Here is a 14,696-nt window from a genome sequence, read left to right as displayed (position 1 = left end):
CCTCTGTGCTGGGTATCCCCTGGTGTGTCTTCCCTTTTCCTGCCCCCTTTCATGTACTGTCTCCCCTAACAGAATGTAAACTCCTTGAGAGCAGGGGCTTCTTTTTACTAATGGTATCCTGCTACGTAGTAGACACTTAATAAATGTTATTGGATTGGAAGTGTCCAAAATAGGGCAAACAGCATGGTCCTGCGCCTTCAGATCTTGCTATATGCTAACTAGTAGAAGAAAATAAAGATATTTAGCCTGGGAAAGGGAAAACCTGGTTGGAGCAAGAGGCATGAAAACTGTATTCAAATATTTTAAAGGCTATTCTGTGAAAAAGTGACTAGAGTGCTTCTGGCTGGCAACAGAGGACAGAACTAGGAGAAATGACAGGGAATTACAGAGAAACACACTGAAGCTTGACAGGAGGAAGAACCTTTTAACAAATAAAATTATTCAAAAGTGTACGGGGAATGGAGTGCCACTCACTATTAATCTTTTTTTTAATTTTTTTTTTCACTATTAATCTTTAAGAAAAGGCTGAGGATCACCTGTCAGGCAGGTTGTGAAAGGGATTCTTATTCAGGTATGGATTGGTCTATATTACCTCTGGGGTTTCTTCCACTTTTGACTTAAGATACTTGGAGGGAGGGATGGAGGGAGAGAATGAGTATTTATTAGGTGCCTATTATATGCCAGGCACTGTGTTGAGCCTTTAAAGATATTATCTCCTTTGGTACTTAAAGCCTTCTTTATAATAACAGAAATATTAAGTCATCACTTGATTTTGAAGCCCATTCAACAGACACTTAATGACTCATTGGCCAATTATAAAAAGGCTTTGTATTCAAATGAGGAAGTAGAGATCCTGAAACTACTTGATAACTATAAAGACTTTAAAACAATCCCCACCATTCCTTTTGGATTTTTGCAGACATTTTCCCAAGCTCATTGAGAAAGCTTTCAAAATGCTGAGCTTAGTTTCTCTTTGTGTTCTAATATTTTGCAGGTGCACTGTGGATAGTGGTGAATGGACCACTCATCTCAGATAGATATACTATACTAAGGATACCAGAGTAGCATGTCTAATCCTTGTACGGCCTAATTAATTTCAAATAGAGAAAAATTTTATTCCATTATCTCAGGCTTTGCATCCCTAATACCAGTCTGTGGTCTCAGAATTGGAGAATTCTAAAGCTGGAAAGGATTCTGCAAATCATCTAAACTTTCCATCTTACAGGCGAGGGAACTGTGGTTCAAAGGAGGCTAAGTAACTTGTTTAAAATCACAAAGCCAGTTATGTTCTTATAAGGGATGGGTGTGTGCAAAATATGGAATAAGCAAGGTACATCCATCACCAGAAGGGAGAAAAAACAATAATGCCTCAGTAGCATCATTTCACATGAACACTTGTTGAAGTTGCCAGAAAAAAATCCATTTAAAATATCTCATTTAATGAGATATCTGTGATGCATTTTGTAATTCTTGAGAGAAACTAGTCACATCTATGTAGACTTAGCCAGGAGAGCAGACAGAACCACTGACCTTCGGTTCAGTAGCACCAGGTTGTACCTTGAAAGCATGGTTGTTGTAGAAGCGGTCATCTACCTTAGCCCCCCATTCTGCTGGATCAAAATTGGTTTCTGGGGAAGAAATTAAGAATTACTGTGGGCGTATCCAGATAAACTCAGAATACAGCAAAAGCAAACTCTTTTGACAGTTATTTTACTGCTAGCCAAAAACACATTGGCATAGGGCCTAGTGCAAGAAGTGGTATCTGTTTACAGTAATAATAATAATAGTTAGCATTATATAGTGCTTTAAGGCTTGCAAAGCACTTTTCTTATGTTACCTCTTTTGACCTGAGACAGGTACTACTATTAACCCCACTTTATAGACAAGCAAAATGAGGTGGAGGGGGATTAAGGTGACTTTTCCACAGTCACATAGTTAGTATCTCAGGCAGGATTTGAATACAAGTCTACCTAAGTACAACAAACACACTGGCTACTAACACCACACCTGGCTACCTTATTGTGCCACCTAATATTGTTATGATGGGGAGATAATAATTTTACACACTGGGGGAAAGATGGTGCAGAAGATAAATGAAAAATGAAAAAGAAAGAAGATCAATACAAAGAAATTGATAATTGGGTTAATGCCTAAAGAGGAAGAAGAGGGATGAAGCCTTCCATATTGCTTCAGCTAAAACTTTTATTTAGAGGGAAAGATCCCTAAGATGGCTCATTGGGGATCTTGGTTTTTAATATTACCATTAAATATCTATTAAGTTTCCATAAATTTCTTCTATATGACAGATAAAAATACGGTCCTATAAACCCTTGAGTAATTTATGTTGCAAATTATGATGTAAAAGTTGCTATTATTACATTGGAAATGTCCATGGGAAGCAGTGTTGACATAGTGGGTGGACAGCTGCTCTCAAAGCCAATAAGAGCTGGATTCAAGTCCTGCCTCTTACACATACTGGCTGTATGACTGACTCTGGGCAAATCACCTACTCCCTCAATAATTCCCAGGGAATTCTCTAAGTATTGTCTACACTGGCAGAGGGAATTTCCTCATAGGACACTTTATACCAATGAAATCACAGGGTCAGTACAAAAGACATGCAAAGAAATGGACGTAAGCATACAATATCCTCTAATAAATAACCTCACAACACATAATAACCCTAAAAATACTTTTTTCCAGAGAGATTAGGAACTCCAATTAGGAGTTCCAGTGTAACGTTGCAAGCAGAAAGTTGCGTATAGGAAGAGATGAAAGTAAGGGAGAAAAAAAAAGGAAGGGGCATAGAAAGAAAGTAGTTTAGATTTTGAATCAGTTAAATCTGTTAGATCAGTCATTTTTGATCATTTGGCTCTCCATTTATTTTATTTAGGAGGTTCTCTTTTATCTGGAAAGGACTTATTTCTTTACTCCATTTTAAAAAATAATTTTTTTTCCAAGTTAGTGGAAAGGGCTAGACAATTTATATTTGGTGGACATGGGCTTTTATTAGTCCACTTAAGCCCTATTCTGATGATAGCATGGTGAGGAGGTGACCCTTGGTTGTGAAATTCCATGTCAGTAAAGCATAAGGCTCCAGTCTAACTAAATTCAAAGAGGCATATCACCACAGTGTGTTGGTCACCAGGTGATGATTTCTTTTCAGTCACAGCAACTCATGAAACAGTCTATTAAGGACTAGAGGGGCTGTGATCTGCATCAGTAGAAGCTGGAAGTATTTAAGTAGTATTAGTTGGAAGACTATTACCTAGAGACCATTAATCTAGGATTCCTTTAATTACTGTGATCTGGAAATAATGCCTCAATATTTGTATAATGGAAGGCTAATGAGTTCTAAAATTACAAAATGAATAAAGTTTTTGCATGGCTTTAACTTACAAAATTAATGTTGTATTAACATAATTAAGTTACTGTTCATAATACTTAACATCTTAGCCCCAAGTCTAGGATTTCTCATGTTTTTTTCTCTAGAGAATATATCAAAGTATTTAAAGGCAGTTAAATCTCTATTAGGCCATGACTTAGTCATAATAATTATATGTTGAAATGATCAGTGATGTACAGAAAAAAATGGGCTGGGCAGAGGCTCCTAACAGTGCTGGGAAAGGGCAATAATTTGAACTGTGTTTCGTGTGGGAGGGATGCTACTTGAATTATACCAGTCTCAGAGAAGGTATTCTCTCTTTCTCTTTAAAATGAAGGAGACTCATTTGAAACATCACCTTACCCCAGTGTTGAAGGAGTGTCACTTAACTGGTGTAGCTTAAAAAGAGATCTTATCTCAGTCAGGATTAGGCTATAACTTTTAGCTCCTACCAATCAGTCTGGGGTGGTGGTGGTTGTGGTGGTGGTGTTTGGTTGTTTTCAGTTATAACCAACTCTTTGTAACCCCATTTCTCAGCAAAGATGCTGGAGTGGTGTGCCATTTCCTCCTACACCTTATTTTACAAATGAGCAACTGAGGCAAAGCTACTTAAGGAACTTGCCCAGTCACAGAGCTATTAAGTGTCTGAGACCACAACTGAACTCAGGAAGACGACTCTTCCTGACTTCAGGCCTAGTCCTCTATCCACTTTGCCATCTAGCTGCCTATTTTGATTACTTGCAGTCTTGGGTACATGACCCTATTAACTTAAATGGGTTATGACTCAGAGTATTCTGAAAGTGAAGTGAAATATGTTTGCTTGCCTTTTTTCTCAACTAGTCACTGGCTGAAAAGGCAAATCCCTGTCTCTGGGCAGGAATAAGGCCTTGAGAACATGAGGGAAGGGGCGGGGGCACAATGGGGAATGAAACAACAAAATAGCTACCATTACAGAGCTGGGCAGTTTCCTTTTCAAAGCAATCATTTTTGGTGTGGGACTGTTCAAAATAACCCCGGGAAAGCACAATTACGCACCATTTAATTTAAACGGTGTAGGATTCTCTTTTAAAGAACACTCCATTTTTAAGTGAGAAATATTTAGATATGTTAGGGAGTTCAAGGAATTTCTTTCATGGAGGTTTTTAGTTATAAACTGTTTGAAAACCGAGGAGCAGAATGAATGTGCTGGAAATCCTATCTTGCTAAGTAAGTCCTTGAAAGGCCAATTATGAAGGACAAAAAGAATAGGTTAGAATTAGTAAAATGGAATACAGTAAAACCCATGTAAGAAATACATTTCTTCTATTGGAAGGGCATCTGCCTAAAAGGAACATATTTTTGACTAGTATATCAAATACCAAAAACTTATATTTGAATGTCACCTGTCAAAAAGACTTATCTATAGGTTTCCTTAAGCAAATTTCACTGGAAATCAAATAATTATTCTTTAGCCTAAAAAAAACACTTTAAAAGGCCCATTTAAAGCTTACTCTCTCTTTTTTCTAGTAGGTTTTCAAAATATGCTGCTGCAAAAGCTGGAATATTGTCCGGCTGCTCCCTCAGAATCTCCCGTGTCAGCCCTTCGAGAAGATTCCCAAATCCTTGTGGAATTCGGTAGTGCGTATTGGAGAATGGAATCGACATCTCTTTGGAAGGAACTGCCTATTGTACACAGAGATTATTAAAGAGCACTGACTTTAACCTCCATTTCCAGACTTCATTTGCACAATTAAAATCCTAAAGTAAATGATTTTTGATGGACAAATCGTTCTCTACTTCAACTTTTCTTGAGCACAACCTCAGGCTCATCTATACCTTCAAAGAGTTGCAGGCTTTCCTTGGATAGTAAGATAATACTGCAAAAGAAGACCCATTTAGTGGGTCAAATCCTTAATTTCTACAACAAATATGTGAATGATTTGATGTAAATCGTTTTTAAACTCTGTATTTTAATTTCTTTGGGTCTACATGGGAAAAATCATACCAGATATAACTTTACTTCCAAGAGATGTTTGTGTTAAGGTAAACCAGTAGTTAGGTTAATTAAACATTATGATTATAGAGTGCCCCTCTTCAGGGAAGATGTAGAGATGGTCTTGTCGGCAAATAAAAACCTTTAGGAAAATTTTGCTCAAGAACTCGTACTAATTTAGAGGCCCTTCATATCAAGGCCCGAGTGATGAAAGAGCCTCAAATCCAATCTTTACCTCATCTATTTCTGCACGGGGGGGTCAAGTCACTCTTTAGATGTGCTAAGCTGCCATTCCTGGGGGTGAAACAAAGTCCTTAAATCTCAGAGGTTTTGGAGTTCTTATGTTTGTTGGCTTTGTCTTGGCCAGTTCTCCTCCTACTTTGCAGCAACAGTTTACAACAGCTTTAAGAGAGGGCGAATCGGGTGCTAGAGGGTGGCGAGACCCACTTAAGGTCTTGGTCTCTTAGGCGGGGTTGGACTGGAGAAGGGCAGTCTTAAGGGGAGGGAGGGTCCGGCTTGGGAGGGCTGCGTCCCTGGGGAATGGGAAAGTAGGGTGTGATGAGGGCCCAAGGGAAAGGGGGTGTGGCAGAGGGAAGTTTGGATCACTTTTGAGAGAGTTGGTCTGGGTGAGATCTCGGGCCAGGCCGGGAGATAGGGTATGGGGGCCAGAGGAGTGAGAGGGACGGCCCCTGGACCTACGAGGGGAGCAGGCGGCGACCCCCTCCGGGGCAGGCTTTCTCGAGGGGCTGGGAGTCGCTACTGGGGAGATTTATTCTCGGCGAGCAGGCCCCTTTGGGCGCCAGGGTGTAAGGAACAGTTACGGGGAGCTTGACGAAAAGGGAGAAGGGGAAAGGGGAAAAAGGCGACCAACAGTCGCGGAGACGGAGTAGACGGGCTACCGTCCTTACCTCTCCTTTCTCCGGCTGCCGGTGCCGATGGTTCCGGTTGTTTCTTCTCGTTGCCGGGTAACCGTTTTCTCCACAGATTCCCTGTCTACGGCGGCCGAACAGACCAAAAAACTTAGGTTCGTCCAACTGGCGGAGCCACCAGCCACTTCATGCACTGAGGTTGAAAGAGGCTGGGGTGGGGCTGGGCCCCCGCCCTCATCTAAGCCCCGCCCCAGCCAGCCTCACTGTCTCCGCCCCGAGCCTCACACTGTCCCCGCCCCAAAGCTCTGAGCACCATATCCTGGGTGCCTAGGAACTATGACGGTGACCTCGGCCTTGCGGGCGCTACTATTGTTGCCGCTGCTCTTAGGGGCCTGCGGGGGCGGCGGAGCAGGTGAGGTGGGGGCCGGGCCGGGGCCTGGCCTTGCTCTTCAGCCTGCTGCGGACTCCAGAGGCTGCTCTCTAGGTCCGGCACTCCCCCGAGGCCAGAAGTGTTCCGAAAGCCCTCCCGCAGCCTTGGCCTGAAGGTGCCTGTGAGGACGAGCCTGGGCAGCCGCTTGGGCCCGGGAGAGGGGCTGGCCATCGCAACATTTTCACTTGAGTTTTTCCTTTTTTTTTTTGATAGTAGTGGACCCCTGACCACTGCATTTCAAGGTTTGGTAGTAAATGGGTAAAGCTTTGTCCCCTCCGTTCATCTGGAGTGATTTTGCAAGGCGTCTGGGGAGATGAAGATTTACTAACAAACACAAGCCTGTCTGTCACAAGCTCAGAGCATCCAGGCACACAACGTGACTTTTGGCCCAGATGCAGATATGCACTAGGGACGAGTCCCCTCCTTTTTATGAGTAGGATGGGTACTGAGTCACATCCATGGACAACCCAACCTCTCTGCTTTGGGAACAGTGCAGAGATGGTGGAAAAAGGGCATTCCCCTAATAAAGGGATTGGTTATAATGACTCTACCCCTCTTGTTTTTCTCATCTCAAATAGCAAACTTAGGCCTCTTGTCTTTTGTCTTCATTTTTCTCTCAGTTATCACTGTCATTACATATTACCTTCTCTTATCTTCTCTCATTTATCTTCCCGTTCTTCCTTAGCACAGTTGAAGACACTTAGCCTGTCTTTCTTTCCGCGGCCAACCCCACAAGAAAAGAAAGAAAAAAAAACTTGTAAAAGTTGATAATACTGTAAATGTTGGGGAGGGCTTTATCAAGTATATGCATTTGACAACAATATAAAAAGCCCTATTGTAAGAATGTTGTCATCATATTTCTGCCCAAGTAATCAAGCATCAATCAACAAACATTAATTAGGTACCTGCTGGGTGCCAGGTACTTCTATACTTGCTGGGGATACAACAAATACTCCATACTATCAGGGAACTTACATTCTCTCAGGGAAGACAACATGTAATATGAGTATAGATAGAATAAATGTATATATATACATATATATGCATAAAATGAAGTTGATAAAGACAAGGCAGTTAGGTAGTTGTGGGGCTCAAGATAAACTTTGTATAGAAGGTGGAGCTTGAGCTATGTCTTAAAGGAAGTGAGACTCTCTGATACAGAGGAGAGTAGAAAGAACATTCTACATATGGGAGACAGCTGGTACAAAGGTGGGGACATGGGAGAGTGAATGTTGTGTGAAGATCCCCTGGGGGGGGATTTGGCATTCCTGGACTAACAAGGACAAACAGTCCTGTCACCAACTGTGCATGGGAAAAAAGTGCTTGTTATCTCTTAACCTCATGTGAGATATATGTGTCAAGGATGATGTCAACTTTCTAGGTTAACTGATTATTACAAAGAGCAAAGAAGTCAGCTTGGCTAGATCTTAGAGTCTGAGAAGGAAAGTAATACATAATCTAGAAAGAGGTTGGGGCCAGGTTTTGAAGGGCTTTAAAAGTTAAACCTAGAAGTTTATATTTTATCCTTGATGCAATAGGGAATCACTGGAGTTGATTAAATAGGGGAGAGACATGGTCAGATACGCATTTTACGAAAATGGTTTTGGCAGATGTGTAGAGGATGGATTGGAGTAAGGAGGGATTTAAGACAGACCAATTAATTAGAAGGTCATTACCATAGCATAGGCAAAAAAGTGATGAAGGTCCGAACTAGAGTGGTGACTATGTGAGTAGAGAGAAGGAGAGATGGATTCTCCAGACATGGGGAGGTTGAAATGTCAAGATTTGGTAACTGGCTGTATATGTGGGATGAGAAACAGTGAGGAATCAAAGATAACTCCCAGGTTATCTATGTTATGGTGGTACTTTCAACAGAAAGCAGGGAAAGTTTGATAGAGGAGTAGGTTTGGGGAGAAGCAATAAGTTTTATTTTGGGTATGTTGAGTGTGAAGTGTCCTGGAGGCATCCATTTTAAAATGTCTAATAGACTGTGTGCAGGATTCAGACTCTGGGGAGACACAGGCTGGATATATAGATCTGTGATTCATTTGCATAGAGGTAACAAGAGCCCTATTATGTTGCAAGGTCAGAGGCAATGTGGTGTAATGGATAGAAGGCCAGCTTTGAAGTTCGTTAGGGCATCCTGGGTTCAAGCTCTTCCTCTGACACCAGTTACGAGAACCCTGGGCAAGTCAACTTTTTTCTTTTTTGATAGGGGGAGTCAGGGCAATTGGGGTTAAGTGACTTGCCCAAGGTCACACAGCTAGTGTGTCAAGTGTTTGAGGTTGGATTTGAATTCAGGTCCTCCTGACTCCAGGGCTGGTGCTCTACTTACTGTGCCACCTAGCTGCTCCATAACTAACTTTTTAGTACATCTGGTAATTCTGGATTCTAGGGTGCTGAACAGTCTGGAAAAAAATGTGCAAGGCACTGTGGGATACAAAGGAAGAAAGGCTAGGAATACAAAGAGAAGTTAAAAAAAAAGAAATAACTACGGTAATGTTCAACCAGGTGCCTTTGTCATTGTCAATTTTAGAATCTGAGCTTGAGGACAAGGAATGTTGTCTTCTTTATTTACCTTGGGATATAAAGAGTGTGGTGCCCTTGAGAAAGCAGTGAACTGGAGAAAGTCCTATGACCTGGGTTTCTTTCTTTACCATGTCTTATGGGGTTTGTGACCTCAGGCAAGTCACCTGACTTTTCTGGGCATTTGTCCTTTGTGAAATGTAGATAATCTTTAAAGTTCCCCCTTGCTCTGTGAATTTTATGATTCTCAGATCTATTCCAGAGTTGCACACGATGGTGCTCAAAAAAGTTTGTTGATGATGGATTGAGTTGGAAAGCTCTCCTCTGCCACTCTGTTACAATTTGCTCCCTTTTCTTTGCTGAGGTCCTTCTTTGGGCTTATACACAGCAAGTCTTCTTTTGCATTTCATCTCCCCCAAATTCACTCCTTTTCCCCCCACCTAACTCCTCTGCTCCTGGTTATCATTTCTGTTCAGTATGAAGCACCTACCCAAGACAAGGCCCTCCTACACATATGCCTTACTTTTGGCAAACTGCCTATATGGTTATGCAATCACTGGGATGTTGTAACCCTGTAGGACTAGGTTGGTTCATTATAAATAGGAGAGGTCTTAATGATTGGACTCTTGCTCAGAGTGACTGTCCACTGAGAGTATGTGGGTGACTGCTTTGACTGTGATGCCCTGATAGGTATCATGTAAGGAACTTTGCAAGATTATTTGTAGCTTCTAGAAAGGAAAATTCCCATTAATTGTGATCTCTTCTCCTGTCTATCATTTGTCTTTAGATTACAAAATATCAATCTCTTTATTCTCGCTTAATGATTAGAATGTGACTTAACAATGTACTATTTTTAGCTACATTTTGATGGACATATTACTGAGACAATTTAGATAATAAACTTGTTATTAATAAAACACTTCAATACAGGCTCAGTGTTAAAAATTAGGAACTGTCTTGTTAAAGTAAGTTTTTGTTCCATCTTGTTACTGAATCTCTACGACAGAATTTACATTTTTCAACTGCACTCCTTTTTGTCCTTTTGCCAATACTTTTTCTCTTCTGGCTTCATTTTTGTCATAGTATCTCTATATTTACCATTAAGATAATAAGAGCACCTATATACTTCAGGATAGTCTCTCTGGCAGACATCTATAAATGCTTAGGAGCAATCACTTCAGGACCCCCAGCATGTCAGGAAGTCATAGTGAATTGTTTGTGGAAACTCAGCATTGGTAGAAGGAAGAGCAAACATAGAAAAGAGAAGAACCAGAAGAAAGGAACAAACTGGATAAATGTATACTTCTTTAGTTTGTTAATTCAATAGATATTTATTAAACTTAGAAATTTTGCTTGGTGCTGTGAAGGATTAAAACGAGCTTCCAATTTAGACTCAGTCACTGGGGGTGTCAGAAACCTTAGATAGTGTAGGAGAGATTAGGAGAAGGCAGTGATTCACTTATAAATTCTCATTTGTAAGTATGTAACAGGAGACTGTTAGTGGTAGGCAAAAGAGAGGCAACCTTTCAGAATTGAACCATAGAGAGTAAGGGGGTAAGCAAGATATAAACTGTATGAAATGAAGTGAGGAAGATGCCTGGATGGCAGTGGGCTCTTGAGAATTCAACATTGCTCATCTGCACTTGATTTATAATGTTGACATGTATTCCAGTTAGGCTATTTACTTGTTAGGAGGAATAAGTATGAGACTGTGGGATTAAATATACTGTTGCCATTAGAGGCCTTATATATAAAGACTCTGTGTTGTTTGTCTGCTTATTCAGGTTGTAATATTTCTGATGGAACTATTCTTCCTCCTAGGTGTTAATTTTCATTTTGCTTCCTACATTGGTGATCACATGGTGTTGCAGAAAGAACCAGCTGGAGCTGTGGTCTGGGGTTATGGTAAAGTTGGGGGCATTGTGGTAGTGACTCTGCACCAAGCTCAGGAAACCATCATGAAGAAGATAACTTATGTGAAAGGTAAGGCAACCCCTATTTAATTCAGCATCTGTCCTCTTGTGCCATCTGCTGGATTACCTGAAAATGAATGCTTGAGCTCCATTGCAAGTTGGGCTTTTTGTAGGAACTGGTAGGTGCCAAAGATAGTGCTGGAATTTGTGCTAGAATTTTCCTCAAGGAGCATATACAAATAGAATACACAAGTAGGTTTATGAAGGAAGGGTCAGAAAACTAGAACATAAAGAAACTCACATTAGGTGCTTGGTCAGGTGATCAATTGGGGAGATCATATTGTTAGTGATGCACATGAGGTGGGACAGATGGGGAGGCTGTACCAAGTGACACAGGTTAGATTATGTGGGAATATGGTAGGCCTTAATGCTTGAATGGAGTAGACGTCCTCGGGAGATCATGAGTTTCCTGTCACTGGGGGTGTTAAAGCAGAAGGTGGATAACCATTATGGAGGAGTGTTGTAGAGGACATTCAGCTATTTGATAGACTAGATCAGGAGCTTAAATTGACTCCATGTACGCCGAAGATGTCTGTGAATAGATTTCAAGGAGTCTATAAACTTGAATGAGAAAAAAAATCACATCGTTATTTTCAGTAACCTTTGGTTTTCTATGTATTTTATTTTATGCTTTTAAAAACATTATTCTGAGAGTCTTTAGGCATTACCAGGCTGCCAGAGGACACAAAAAAGTGGAAGAAAACTTGGACTAGATCAACGGTCCTCGAGTGGTCAGTGAACTCATGAGAGTCCCTGAGAACTTTTCAGGGGATCTGTGAGGTTAAAACTATTTTTTTGTAACACTACTAAGGCATTTTAATTTTCAAAACAGTCAATGTTGATAGATATAACCCCCAAAACAAAAGCTCTTCAGAGGGTTCTAATTAATTTTAAGAGTATAAAAGGGTCCTGAGACCAAAAAGTTTGGGAACCTCTCATCTAGGTGAACCCTCCAGTGCTTAGGACTTCATGGTGCTTTGAATATTTAAATGGCATGAAATATAAAATTTTGGAGGTCTGAAAAAAAGAGGATTAGTTATTGTTGATTTAGGACTCTGGTATCTAACTTCAGTAATAGTAACTTATACTTACATAGTGCTTTAAGGTTGCAAAGTGCTTTACATAAATTATCTCATCTGATACAAACACCTCATGAGGTGAGGGCTAGTATTATTCCCATCATATAGAGGTGGAAGCTAAGGTGTAGAAAAATTAATTGACGCCTCTAGGCTACCAGGTGTTAGAAGAAATGTTACTCCTTATATCTGCTGACTCTCCACATCTTTTTTAGTAAATCAAATGCTGAAAGACATGGTATTGTAGTAGATAGTGGGCTGTTTTTAGAGTCAGGATGGCCTAGATTCAAGTTCTGCTTCTGACTTATAGTTGTGAGACCATGGGCAAGTCACCTTACATTTTAGTGCCCCAGGCAACTCTTTAAGGCTATAATAGTTTTTCTTTCTAAACTGTCTGCTTATTTTTTTCCAGTTTACTCCTTTCCATCCTTGTATGCATGGTCAAGGAAAACAGATTCCTACATTGGCCATGTCCATCAATAGACATCTCATTCTAAACTCTCAGTTAATTATTTCTTTGTTATGAGGTGGGTAGCATGCTTCATTAGTGGATCTCTGGAATTGAACCTCTTGTTGATCATTACAATGATCAGAGTTCTTCAGTTTTTGAAGTTGTTTCTCTTTACAGTGTTATTATGTAAATTGTTCTTCTGACTGCTCACTTTACTCTGCCTCAAATTATACAAATTTTCTTAGGTTTCTCTGAAATTGTCTTATTTGTTGTTTCTTAGGAGGCAGCTAAGGGGCTCAGTGGATAGAGCAGTGGGCCTGGAATCAGGAAGATCTGAATTCAAATTTGGCCTCAGATACTTACTAGCTGTGTGACCCTAGGCAAGTCACTTAACCCTGTTTGCCTCAGTTTCCTCATCTGTAAAATGAGCTGGAGAGGGAAATGGTAAACCACTCTAGTGTCTTTACCAAGAAATCCCCAAATGGGGTTACTAAGAGTCAGAACTGAAGTGACTGAACTGGACAACAATAGTATAAATAGTATTCCAGTATATTCATATACCATAATTGATTTGGCTATTCCTCAATTCATGGGCACCCTCTTATTTTCTAGTTCTTTGCCACTACAAAAAAAGCTACTGTAGATATTTCTACACATATGGGTCCTTTTCAAACTCTTTCTTTGATCTCTTTGGGTAATGGGCCTAGTAGTAGTATTGTTGGACTAAAGGATATGTACAATTTAATAACTTTTGTGGCACAGTTCCAAATTGCTTTCTGGGATGGCAATATCACTTCAAAGCTTCATCGTCGTAAGATTATAATAAGTTACAAAGGAATTTCCCATTTGTGTTAGTGGAAGGAGTTTCTATGCCAGGATATTCCCTATATTGATAAAATGACAGGTTTGCACAAAATCAAAAGCAGTCCAAACCCAGGTTCAACCTCTTCTCTAGTTTCTTGATTACACAGATATCGTTTAATGCATTGCTCTATGGGGAGGGCTTGTCTTATTGAGAATCAATTCTTAATCATATTGGGATGCAATGAATGACTAACAGGATACAGGTATATACTATATAATGTTGCCTTGAGCAATGCCATTTCAAAATAATGTCATTAATACATTTATAATCAAACCTCAAATGTACCATGCAGGGTCATGACAATAACTCATTTAGAGAGTATGTTTAGAGCTTTGGAGTTATGAAGCACTTTATATACTCTGTCACATTTGATCTTCACAACAACTCTATGATGTACTTAACGTAAGTATTTTGTAATCCTGAATTTATAGATGAGGAAACTGAGGCTCAGAGGGGTTAGATGACTTGGCCAAATTTACACAGTTAGATGAGTGGCAGAGCCAGGAATTGAACCCAGGTGTTTAGATTCCAAGACTAGTGTCCTTTTCTTTATATCCTGCTGCCTAGTATGCACTTAATAAATGTCAATTTAAAAACAAGGTACAAGGGGTAGTATTTTAAATACAAGAAATGAGTGAATATAAAACTGGATTCTCTTAATGATTATCATCATCATGAATAAGTGTAGTATTCTATGACTGTGCTAAGTTCTGGCATAGTTTGTTTATTGGTTCATTATAAATCTAGGTAAAATACTATACCACATTATAAACTCAAATTTTAAAACAATCCTATATTTTTCTGTTTGAGAGGTTTTTTGCCTTTTATTATATTTTTTCAGATTTTGCATGCATAATGGAGGGGAAATGTGGGATGAGGTGGCAAAAACAAAAGAAATGAGGCATGCATCAGAAAAGAGGTGCTTCTTCCCTCCTCCTTTATATGCATAATAAGTGAAGGTTGGTTGAATTGAATTACACATTTCACTTCTAGCTCCCTTGGCTTCAGTTAGGACTGGTGGTACCCAGGAGCAGGAGCCACTTCCTCCTAATGGGAAACAAGTGACTTAAAGGTTCCTGATGACATTCTCAAGGAGAGATGTCATCAAGAGATGACATTCTGAAGGAGAATGGCTGTTTTTATTAGCTC

The 14,696-nt window shown here is 40.1% G+C and overlaps 2 protein-coding genes across 3 annotated transcripts in view; one reads left to right on the top strand and one right to left on the bottom strand.

Moving 5' to 3' along the window:
* Positions 1-5,041, bottom strand: part of SPA17 (sperm autoantigenic protein 17) — a 28,825-nt gene extending 23,784 nt beyond the window's left edge. For both annotated transcript variants that reach the window (XM_036743342.1, XM_036743341.1), the window contains exons 1-2: positions 4,876-5,041; positions 1,531-1,628 (exon numbers count right to left, since the gene is read on the bottom strand). In XM_036743342.1, coding sequence (XP_036599237.1) covers positions 1,531-1,628; positions 4,876-5,029 — 252 coding nt within the window. In that variant the 5' untranslated portion in view covers positions 5,030-5,041. The remainder of the gene's footprint in view (positions 1-1,530; positions 1,629-4,875) is intronic.
* A 1,307-nt stretch (positions 5,042-6,348) lies between these two features.
* Positions 6,349-14,696, top strand: part of SIAE (sialic acid acetylesterase) — a 47,863-nt gene continuing 39,515 nt past the window's right edge. The window contains exons 1-2 of the mRNA XM_036743339.1: positions 6,349-6,638; positions 11,004-11,165. Coding sequence (XP_036599234.1) covers positions 6,563-6,638; positions 11,004-11,165 — 238 coding nt within the window. The 5' untranslated portion in view covers positions 6,349-6,562. The remainder of the gene's footprint in view (positions 6,639-11,003; positions 11,166-14,696) is intronic.

This window comes from Trichosurus vulpecula, chromosome 2 (genome assembly GCF_011100635.1).
Source record: "Trichosurus vulpecula isolate mTriVul1 chromosome 2, mTriVul1.pri, whole genome shotgun sequence".
In the NCBI taxonomy this organism is placed as follows: domain Eukaryota; kingdom Metazoa; phylum Chordata; class Mammalia; order Diprotodontia; family Phalangeridae; genus Trichosurus; species Trichosurus vulpecula.
The sequence above is the reverse complement of the archived record's forward strand: the minus strand, read 5'-3'. Positions and strand labels throughout refer to the sequence as shown.